The sequence below is a fragment of the Myxine glutinosa genome, chromosome 4 (genome assembly GCF_964187855.1).
Source record: "Myxine glutinosa chromosome 4, kmMyxGlut1.1, whole genome shotgun sequence".
NCBI classification, from domain to species: domain Eukaryota; kingdom Metazoa; phylum Chordata; class Myxini; order Myxiniformes; family Myxinidae; genus Myxine; species Myxine glutinosa.
The window spans coordinates 85,943,346-85,955,405 of record NC_136264.1 but is presented as its reverse complement, the minus strand read 5'-3'; the positions used below and the strand labels follow the sequence as shown (position 1 = coordinate 85,955,405).

Below are 12,060 nucleotides of genomic sequence, written 5' to 3'. Positions count from 1 at the left end.
TGTAAGTTACATAATGGACTGGCCGGATAGCCGAGAGGTGTATACACACTCGTCTCTAATCGATCTATCCTTGGTTCAAATCTCGACCCAGATACAAACCGTCATCCCAGTGCTTCTCAAGCTGGGCGAAGCATCAATGTGTGCGCCGTCCATCGGAGGGACATTCAATTGGAGGAGTCGTCGGTCAGCATTAGTGGACGCTAAAGATCCCAGGGTGCCTTTCCAAAAAGGTAGGCAAGTTATCGCCGGTACCCTGACCAAATTACACATTCCTGCCCTGAATGAATTTTGGGAATGCAATGCCAAATCCACCAACAGAACTATGATGCCAAGAGACTGTTTCGTTATCCCCAACACACTGTAAGGAATTTCGTATGATGATGATGATGATGATGATGATGATGATGATGGTGGTGGTGGTGGTGGTGGTGGTGGTGATGATGATGATGATGGTGGTGGTGGTGGTGGTGGTGGTGGTGGTGATGATGACGAGGACGACGAGGAACGACGACGACGACGACGACGACGACGTGTTCGAAAATAAATAAGAACGTTATAAATGCTTTGACTATTGTGAGTATCTAGAGTAAATTTAGCAGTGGAGACATATTCATAATTCTTTGGGCGATTCTGTGCAGATAATTTGCTTCAAATATAGCTAAAAGCTGAAATGTTACTTTTTGTTGCCATTTCACTTTCGAAATTGCACAAGGAGCCGGAATCCATGTTTTGTTCCTCCGCCATATCCCATGTGCTGCCTGCATTATTATATCTCAAAAAGTGCAAAGAGTGGTTTAATTTTCCGAATGTATAAACTAAATTATACTTTTTTAAATTACCTGCAATTATCGCTGTAATTTCCGTGAAATTTGTCTTAAAGATTGTTCCTTGCATTCTTTACCTGAACTTGCATTCAAGGTAAGTTTGCGCTCGCAGGATGCCAGTATGACGCACAACAATGAGGTTGGAGTATGCTGTGAATAATGTGAAAGGCCACCAGTCTCCACCAGGTAGTAGGACAATGTTGGTTCTGAGATGAGTCATTGAGCAGGTGAGTGAGCGATAGTGAGCAAAAACGAGTGCAACGACTGTAAGCGAGTGGTCATGCGAAAAAAGGACTCGTCTCAGAACCAACATTGTCCGACTACTCACAACCCCCTCTTAGCTTTGGGCACATTCTTCTCGAGGTTGGGGATGCAGCTCGCAGCGGGGGCTGTGATTACCTTTCCAGGTATACAGCATGACGTGCCCTCTGCTTTCGATGCTCGATTGTCATCCAGACTATGAACTACCTTTGTGGTGCCAGCAGGTGACGCTGGATGGTGGAGCGCCCTGCTTTTGTTGCGACGATAAGCCGGCTGTCCTGTCTCTCTGCAGTCCAGTTGATGCGAGAGATAAAACGCATCGTTTAGTGTTCCATTCTGTTGAGGCCGGAACGAATCGTAATAATATCGGTGGTAAAGCTTTTTCGTTTTGCAATTGCAGAAAAACCCGCGCTTTTATGGAAACTCCTCCATGATCAAGTAATGGATCACTCTGTGCCGGGACAAACTTTCTGCAGCGCGAGCACCGGTTCGTGATCGATTCAGCTTCTGAATCGAGTAAGTCCTTGCCTCACGTCCAGGTGGCTCGACCGCTCCTGAGCAGCTCGTTTAGCCACCTGTGCGGATCTCAGCAGCTCCGGGAGCTCGTGAGTTTTGCGGCTCGCGCTGCCCTGGAGGACGCGGTGGGCGTGGCGCACGGGAGCTCTGGAGGACGCGGTGGGCGTGGCGCACAGAAGCCCCGAAGGCTGGGGTGGGCGGGGCGAGCCGGCGCTGACGTCGGGCAGCTGGTGAGCCGCGCAGCCTCTGCCCTAAGCTTAGCCCGGCGCCGCCTGGGTAAACACAGCTGTTGCCTGTTAGTCTATGGGCTGTTCTGGACAGGAGGGGCTTGTGAGGAGCGAGGGAAGTGGGGGGAGGAGCGAGGGGAGGGTAAGGGAGATCGTGGGGGACACTTTCAGTGAGCTCGTGTCAAGTTTCTTTTTTGCGGAGTCGCGAGCTCTGGGCCGGCTCCGTCCCGTCGACCCGGTCGATCCCTGATCTTGCCTTTTGGTCCCGACCCGGTCGATCCCTGATCTTGCCTTTTGGTCCCGACCCGGTCCTATCGATACGGACTCGGATCGCCCATCTCTGCTCCTTCAACTAATTCCATACGATCCCGTAGGTGGAGCGACCCGGTGGATCGCAGTCCCGCGCGTCCCTTGCGGTCTTGGCCATGCGGGAACCTCCGGTGGACGGACCCGCAGCCCCGGCGGCATCGTGCGCTCCTCGCAAAGTGAAAACGCCGCGCAAGAGCAGCAAACCCGTCAAGTACCGCCCGGTCCAGGGCTCCGAGCTAGGGCCTCGCAGGACGGACAGCGATGGGGAGCAGCCTTTCGAGACGGACGTCGGGCGACCCGAGGGAGACGCACTTCGCACCTTTGGGTCCGCAGGGCCGGACTCGTGGCAGCACGAGGCGAAAGCCCCCGTAGGTGCGCCCCCCGCGGCCGCCCCTTTGCTCGCCGCTCCTTTCGCCGCCTGGGTCGATTCTGGGTCTCTTCAAGTCCCCGACGCGAAGCCCCCCGTCCCCGCGCAGGCCTTTCCTCGGAGTCCGGCGTCCGGTGCTCAGCACGGACCCTCTTTTTCGGGACCCTCGGCGGCCAAACGCGTCCGGCTCGGCGACGTCGAGCTGAGCCCCGCGCTCGCCGGCATGGTCTTGTCCGGCGAAGCCTCGTCGAGCTCCGCGTCCGCGGGATGTCCCGACACGTGCGACTCCAAAGCCGTGCAGCACAGCCGGCGGCTCCTGGCGAACGCGCGGGAGCGTACGCGGGTCCACACCATCAGCGCCGCCTTCGAGGCGCTCCGCAAGCAGGTGCTTTGGGGACATAGTGAGCCCTCTCTTACTATTAGGTAGGCACACCACCCCCCTCTTTTACCCCGACCCCTTCTCTGTCTCTCTCTTGAGCGCAGGTGCGCAGAACTTTTGGACAAACTGCGAAAGAACCTGAGCACCACGTGCGCGTTTTACCTTCCTCAAACAATAACCTTTTGTTCCGTTGTCTTCCATTCCGATACTCGCACTTGGAGAAAAGAAGCGCGCGATGCCAATTTGCGTGAACTTGGGTTGTGCTGCTGTGACGTCATGTCATCGGTGAACGTAATGATGTTCGCGCCTTTTGCCGCTTTTACGCGACGGTACACGGAATGAGAGCTCCGGTTGAACGACTTTGTGGTCGCAACAGGTACGCGTGTACCTGACACCTGGAGAGTAAATGGTGAACATTTGTAATAAAACAAAAATACTTTATTATTTATAAATTGCAAACCGCGTTTGGTGGGAGCGGGTGCAAGAATAGGGGCAATGCCTCTGGGCTCACCTGGTAGAACCAGGGAACTTTGGTAGGTGTGGATGACGTACAAAATATGTAATGGAGAAGAAAGCAAATACCTATTTTGGGGGGCAAACCCCTGATTTTTTTTTTAATGCCCTCGACAAATTTAGTCCATTGCAGGTGATGAAGGTTGTGGACAAGTTTCATCAAAATCGTGTGTGTAGTTTCGGAGAAGAGACCAAATATACCTATTTTGGGGGGTCAAACCCCCGCAGACAGCCTTAAACCCTGATTTTTTTTTTAAGCCGGCAACAAGCTTTGGTACATCACGGGTGATGAAGGTTGTGGACAAGTTTCATCAAAATCGTGTGTGTAGTTTCGGAGAAGAGAGCATATATCTATTTTGGGGGGGTCAAACTCTCCCACAGACAGCCTTAAACCCTGATTTTTTTTTTTATGCCGGCAACAAACTTTGGTACATCACGGGTGATGAAGGTTGTGGACAAGTTTCATCAAAATCGTGTGTGTAGTTTCAGAGAAGAGACCAAATATACCTATTTTGGGGGGTCAAACTCCCCCACAGACAGCCTTAAACCTTGATTTTTTTTAATTTTTTTTTAAATGCCGGCAACAAACTTTGGTACATCACGGGTGATGAAGGTTGTGTTCAAGTTTCAGTAAAATCGTGCGTGTAGGTTCTGAGAAGAAAGCAAATACCTATTTTGGGGGGCAACCCCCCCCCCCCCCCACCCCCTGTATACCGCCAAAGGGGCAGATTTTTTTTAATGCCGTGAACAAACTTTGGTACATCACGGGTGATGAAGGTTGTGGACAAGTTTCATTAAAATCGTGTGTGTAGTTTCGGAGAAGAGAGCAAATATCTATTTTGGGGGGTCAAACTCCCCCGCAGACAGCCTTAAACCCTGATTTCTTTTTTTTCATGCCGGCAACAAACTTTGTTACATCACGGGTGATGAAGGTTGTGGACAAGTTTCATCAAACTCATGTGTGTAGTTTTGGAGAAGAGAATAAATATCTATTTGGGGGGGGGGGGGTCAACCACCCCCCTCCGCCCCCTCCTGCAGACAGTCTTAGACCCCAATTTTTTTTTTTACGCCATGAACAAGCTTTGGTTCATCATGGCTGATTAAGGTTGTGGGCAAGTTTCACTGAAATTGTGTATGTAGTTTTGAAGAAGAAGGCAAATAGCTATTTTGGGAGCTCAAACCCCTCGTACCCCCTTTAAACCCTGATTTTTTTTTAATGCTGTGAACAAACTTTTGTATATCATGGGTGATTAAGGTTGTGGTCAAACTTCAAACATGGAATCGAAATAATGTGTGTAGTTTTGGAGAAGAGAGCAAATACCTATTTTTGGGAGGAGGGGGGGGGGGGTCGAACGCCTCCTCCCCCTCCCCCCCATAGATCCCCATAATGATGCGGTCAACACACCATCGTTTGGCATCAGATATGAAGCTTGTGGCCAGGTTTCTTCAAATGCATGTGTTTGGTTAAATCATAATTACTGAAGTGCTTACAGACTCACTGACCCACTGACTTACCTAACGGAAACTGCTCAATTGCATAAGCTAAAGTTCAGGTGAGCCAAAAATGAAAAGCACCTCAGAAGGTAATAAATAAATAATCAACAAGTACACATACATTCAAAGTACACCGCCCCATGCCAAATAATTAAATATGCTGCAGCGCGGCATTGCCGGGGCACCTCCGGCGCCCGGCAATACCACAGTGCAGCTCATAGAGGCTGCATTGGGAGGGAGAGATGAACATCTAATTGATTGATTAATTGTATAATTAAAATCAATAAAAGATTATCACAAAATATTTTCTTAATCAATTGGCTAATACCATAACAAAACCACTTGTGCTTCATCCGAAGATGTATCTTTTAGAAATTTAATCAAATAAGTCATTAATAAAAAATTAAATAATTAATTGATTAATCAATAAGTAATTCATCGATTAATCAATAAATAATGAATCGATGAAATGATTAATCAAAAATGTCCTTGATAGCCACATCACTTGGTCATTGTCATGTCCAAATATTAGCTTCCCAGCTCAAAAGATGCCTGAGATATTGGCCAAATGAGAAAGAAAATAAATAAATGATTAATAATGAAAATAAATAAATAATAATCATTAAAAAATTAAATTATCAATCAATTCGGTCACAGAACACATAAACCACCACCATTTCATCAGAATCTGTAATTGGGGGAAAAATATTTTTTTTTAGTAATTCATCGAATAATTAAATAATTAATCGATACATTGATTAATTGATTAATCAATAAATCAAAAATATCCTTCATAGCCACATCACCTGGTCACTCATGTCCAAATATTAGCTTCTGAGCTCAAAAGGTGCCTGAGATATTGGCAAAATGAGAAAAAAACCACCTTTAGAGGCCACCTTCAGAGGCCAAATGAGAAAGAAGATAAATAAATGATTAATAATGAAAATAAATAAATAGTAATCATAAAAAAATTAAATTATTAATCAATTCGGTCGGAGAACACATAAACCACCACAATTTCATCAGAATCTGTAACTTAAAAAAAAAATTTTTTTTTGACATTAATCAAATAATTAAATAATTAATCGATTAATTGATTCATTGATTAATTAATAAATCAAAAATAGCCTTTGCAGCCAAATCACCTGGTCATTGGCATGTCCAAATATCAGCTTCCTAACTCAAAAGGTGCCTGAGTTAATGGTGAGAAGAGAAATGAAATTTAATTAATTAAATAAGTACTTAATTAATCGCTAATAATTAAATAACTCATCAATTAATTGATTAATCAAAAAACAAAAATACCGTTTTTGACAAAGGACTTGCTCACTATTGTGCCGAAATTTCAGCTTCCTATCTCAAAGGATGGCTGAGATATCGCCCGGACAAACAAACAAACAAACAAACAAGAAACCAGAGTGAAAACTGAGTACTCTCTTTCAGCGTGCGTCACTGCCGAGCCCCCTTTGGTGCCCGGCAATGACGATTTGCAATGCCTGGAGATGGCATAGGAAAGGAGCGGTGTACAATAAATAATGAGATATTAGTATTGCTATGAGTTCCCTTCCAAGGAACTTCAATGCAGGAGGCCATTAAGCTTATCGAGCATGCGCAATGGCTGCTAACCCATGGCTGTTTGTCCGTGCTCTGTGCTGCAAATGCTGAATGTCCAGCATCACGTACCATTTTTGAAGTCTTTCGTTCAAGCCACCGACCTCCAAAACTCAGAGTGGATCGAATATGCCACCGAGTCTACTTTCTATGACTGGCTTCTTAAATATTGCACATGATGTTGTATTCTCTGAAATGATGGGTGGACAGCAAATGTAGTTTGGAGGGAGCATACTCACCGTGCATTCCCCTATTCTCTGGCTAGGTAGGCTTGCTTTGAATCCCGCTCCAGCTATAAACTATTGCCCTGATGCTTCTATGGAGGATGCGCACCACCATTCAGAAGGGATGTTCATTTGCTCGTGTCCGCATGTGGGTGTTAAATATCCCATGGTATCTTTCAAGAAGAGTAGCCAATTCTGGATTGGTCTATACGATGACTTCCTTTTTAACGGCCCCAATTATTTCCACCTTCTTGTGGGGTTGGTGGAGGGGGATGTTTTCGGACCTAGTGTTTCATGAAGTGGCTCGGCAGGCTTGACATTCAACTACAGCTGATTTTTGTTCTGGATTTGGAATTTGGCCAGGATGCCGGCAATAACTCGGGCGCCATGGGATATTTAACATGTACTAGACAGTACACTTTGTGATGCAACATCCGTCCTGTGAAGCAGCAGTCCGACACTTCATAGTCGGGTCAGAAATCGAACCCAGTATAGATAGTTCAGAGTACTATCTCAGAGTTCAGAGTTCAGAGTATATTATATTGTGAATCCTGTCGGAAAGTTGTGCCTCCACCCTCGCTAGATTCTAAATGTCCTGTCCTAATCTATCAAGGCCACTGCATCAGCTGTGTAGCTTTCAGAAATATTGCAACAATCTGCCAGGTACGCGGAAAGATTCTAGGACAACCCAGGGTGATGATGAGAGGGTTGCCGGCAGATCTTTACTTCTGGCCACTAAGCTGTGCGTGTTCAGATACTCCAATTACACTTTTGCTCTGATTTCTCTACCCGCTACCACAAATATCACAACATACGATGTTAATATATCTCTTTTACTAAAGCACATCTGCAGTAAATCTTGCCTAAATAGTACGGTGATAGTGGGAAGAATAAATAAGTGTGAGTCGTCACTCCACGTGTGCATAGAATGCAAAAGACAAAACTTGTGAGACAATAAATGCAGGTTTTCTTTTTTTCAGGCCCACATTTAATCCACAAGGTGACCTTCAGACGCCTTTCTTTGCTTGCACTTAGAGCCACGGCCCATGTAGCCCTCGTCTCTGTCGAACAATAATGTGGAGGGAAAAGCTCGTATTTATCACAAAGCCAAAATCCTAGCAGACTCGGAAGGAACCATTCTGAAACCTACAAATACTTGGAGCCATCAGCCGGAAATTTTCAGCATTATTTTGCGACCTTCTCTCGGGTCCATCTCTCGCAAAAAGGGCATTACCTCCGCCACCGAAGGTGGATGGAGGTAATGTTTTCATCTCTGTCTGTTTGTCTGTTAGTCTGTCTGTGAACAAGATATCTCAAAAGTTTCGGATGGATTTGGACGAAACTTGGTGGACCGGTTGGGTGTGTGACGAGACCGAAGCGACTCGATTTTGGTGAATATCTGAATATGGATTCAGATGTGGGAATTATTTAATTTTTGAAGTGATTCTTCACCATTGAGAGATCGGGCGAAAAGCGGTATGTAACATATTGTAACGGTTCTGAGAAGTGTAACGGTTTTTTTGAGAAGTGTAACAATTTTGGAGGAAGTGTAACGAATGTGAAAACGTTACAATGTGAACGTTACAAAAATATGTGTAACACCCTGTTAATGTAAATAATGGTCGCAGCCGTCCTCCTAGTTAATTCCATGAAACTTACACGCAGGTCACGATATATCTTTTTAAATAGTGTATTTCCTTATTCTATGTAGGCTAAATATGTGTTTCCCACTAGATTGACTTTGCATTGTATCAAACAAAATAAGCATAGGCCCTTGCCATTTCCCCAAACATCTCCGCTCTCCAAAGTTCCTTTCAAAAGGGTGGGAGTTGTGTTCAATCCCGCAAGCCGCCATTGCCCATGTGCTAATCTCGGAGAAGAAAGGCGTGTCTCCACCTCGTCATAGAGGGGAGGAGTGAGCCAGAGGGTCGCATGGCCAATCAGCACCGCGGTGAGCGACCCGGTAGGCGTGCCCTCGCAGCCGGCGGCTTGATTCCGCCCGAGGTGATAAAAGCGACTGTAAGGGACTGCTTTACCAGATGACCTGGGAGAGGAGCGAAGAGGCGGCACCAAGAAGAGCGGTGAGATGCGAAACGCTCCAAGCCAAAGAGGAGAGGTACTCGGAGAGGAAACCAGCTTTGGAGAGACGCGCTGAAAGGAGGGAGACGGCTCCACCAGGAGGAGAGGAGCAGGTGTGCCCGAGCCAGCGCGTGACGTCTACAGCAGCGGATACGCGACGGAGGGTTTTCCCGCCAAAACCGCGAGGAATTGAGAGCTGCTACCTCCGACCTTGCCTCCCTCTCAAGCAATCCACCTCAAGCCCTACCTGCCTGCAATATCCCCTGTGTAAGTGTGAACGTCCTGTCCTACTCGTTGTCTTGGGATTAAGTAAATTGAGTAGAATAAGCTAACGATGCACTGTGTGACTGCTTTTTCCATCCATTGCTTGTAAATAATTTTGGTCGCTCTTCCTTTTTGCTTGTGTGTGTATAATAAATCTGTTCTTCCTCCGTACTCTGTCTTTTTCTCTTTTCCTTCTCTTTCGGTCGCTTTAGAGGTTTCCCGATTGAATATCTGTGGGGCGATCTGGTCAACGTCGGGTGGAATCGGGTTCTAATCGGGGAGTAACTGTTCGGACGCGGTAATACACCACCGCTCGGTCAATATAACATCTAAAACCGCGTCTGTAACAATATTTTAAAAAAGTTATGGACGAGTTATGACTAAACTTGGTGGATGAGTTGGTTAGGTGACAAGAACAAGCCGATTAGATTCTGGTTCAGGTCCGAAACCATATTCGGCCTATCAGTGGGATAGAAACCATAAACTGTTCAACCTGGCGGAGGTATGCGCTCTACCGAGTGCCATTCTAGTTTTGTTACTTTTTTTGGTTGCTAGTTGGACATGCAATAACCACTTGAACGTACGCATGGAACCTCACTCTTAAAATTCCAGTCAGTTGTACTTGGATTGATCCTTCACTTTGTTTTTCAGCTTTAAATCCTTGCTAAGTTCTGCAAATTGTGTCATTGAGGCCAAATCGAAAGGTTGTCCAGGTTTCCCATGTACTGTAATATCTAAAAAAAATTGTGATTGAAAAGTTTTTTTCCATTGCACTTTTGAAGCCCAAATCTCTTGACCCGCAACACGCGCAACAGCATCATTGCGATGTCACTAGAAATGCCTTGTGCTTTTTTTGCTTCACGTTGCGTGAAGGCATCGACTCGTGTTTTCAGTCAAATCTTGGATAGAGTGGTTATCGCAGGACTTAGAGTAGCAACGGACATTTCTGGACAAAAGATATGCTTTTCTGACCACTGTTATTGAATCGTGTATATACAAGCTTTATTGCCATTTGTAAATATTGTCATTTGCATTGAGTGTCTGAAACCACATAAGTGCATTGTGCGCAATGAAAGCCCTATACATGTCAGGCATGGCCCTGGATAACCGAGCGATGATTGGTGAATTAAAAAGATGAGCATGGGATATGGAACCCTGTGCTTTACCTTCTGTTCCTATTGTTCCAAATTAGGCTGATGCCAGGAAAATGAAACGCCTCCACTGAATGATTTCAAACTCTTTTTTGTTTGTTTAATGATGGAAATTATGATTAAAAACACTGCGCAGTAATAATGAGTAAATACGTTACACAACACGATTATTAGATTCTGACAAGGGAACAAATTTTCCGTGGAGCGTTGCAAAGACAAACGATGAACAATCGATCTTAACTTAAACACTACCTACTACTGTCACAATAATGGTGGCAAACTGAGGATGCGTATGGATGGTGAGATTCGCGAATTAATAAACTCACTTCAAACCAAGACAGATACAAATAACAGGTGATAAAATGGATGACAGGGGATGTGGTCAGAATTGTGACACCGTCTTTGCGTCCACCACGGGTGCTGGCAGATTGGTTTGGGTGGGCTGGTGCTGAGTATGGCACCGGGCAGCTCAAGTCACTCTGGTGACCTTTCCAGCGCTTTGTTGTACCGGTGGCTGACTCCGCTTCACACTCTGTCGCAATCTCTTCTGTTAGACTTGGAGCATGCAGTCTGACACAATGACAGAGATACATACTCTTCTTCTCTCTGCCTCTGATGCTCAAGTAAGAGACAGCATCACCTGCGGGCTTTCCGCTTCTATAACCCGTCCATGGGTGGAGTCTCGCACCACCTAGAATGGCGTATATTTGCGTGCATGCAAGACAATCCCCAACATTCCCATGCTTGGTGAACCAATCCCAAGGAAATGGTGTGGATGGAGAGTGGGGTAGAGAGTCCAGGGGGAGAGAGAGAGAGGTTATAATCATAAAAAGGAGGGAGCGCAGACGTATTGACACAGAGCTACAGAACAGACAAGTAGTTCTAAAAAGTTGACAGTTTGCCTCACACTAATTACTTCAAAACCACGACCCACCAAGGTGCAGCCAACAATATCAACACTGACAGCAGCAACTCTCACCATTTCCTCTTCACAGAGTAATATTTATCAAAGAAGTTTAATTTCAGTTTTAAAGAGTTTGTTTTATAATAGACTAGACGGATTTATGAAAAAAGGCCCAGTATAAGCTTCTAGGTGCACTTTGGTGTAAAAGTTGTAAAGTTAAACTAAAAGAGCTGCATGTATATACATGATATATAAATGCTTGTTCAAAGAAATTGTCCAAAAATGGCAATTTGGTGGCCATTTTGTTTATGCTAATTAGAAGGTCAAAAACTCAAAATTCGACTTGGGAACCGGGTTAATCGAATTCAGCATACCCTAATTATGTTAAAAAGTGAGGTTCCCAACATTTACCCAAAAATGCACCTAAAATTCACATTTCTCAGAAATCCGTCTCATCTACATAATTGTAGATGTCTCATCTGTATAATTAAAATGTTCAATATTGAACCGACTTATTTTTGTGCCCTGAAAATCTGAAACGCTTCAAATATTTTCAGGGATCATGACTTTTTCGGAGAAATCCAGGTGTTATAGCCACAGAATAGTGAACAGGTAACCTTGGCATGTATTTTCCTCATTTTGACGACATGAATGAATCGTAAACTGTCACCAAGTGGCTTAATTTATATATCATTGCCATCTCCATGACGTCGGCAGGTGTGCTATGTTTACCCTTGTGCTTGAAGTAATGAAGATTGGGCTTCAACATGAGGTGATGAAGATTGGCACAGCAATAATTCGATGGGGGAAAAAAAACATGAAGACAATCATTCATAGCTACCATATAAAACGCAATATCAGTTTGTGTGTTTGTACAAATGTCTCTCTTCATAAGGGTAGGTTTTAAAAGCCAATCTTTTAACAAGAATGTGTGTTC

General features: G+C 45.1%; 1 protein-coding gene across 1 annotated transcript in view; it reads left to right on the top strand.

The window, feature by feature from the left end:
- The first annotated feature begins 1,816 nt into the window (after positions 1–1,816).
- Positions 1,817–12,060, top strand: part of ATOH8 (atonal bHLH transcription factor 8) — a 61,914-nt gene continuing 51,670 nt past the window's right edge. Inside the window, exon 1 of the mRNA XM_068112867.2 lies at positions 1,817–2,889. Within this exon, the coding sequence (XP_067968968.2) occupies positions 2,254–2,889 (636 nt within the window). The 5' untranslated portion in view covers positions 1,817–2,253. The remainder of the gene's footprint in view (positions 2,890–12,060) is intronic.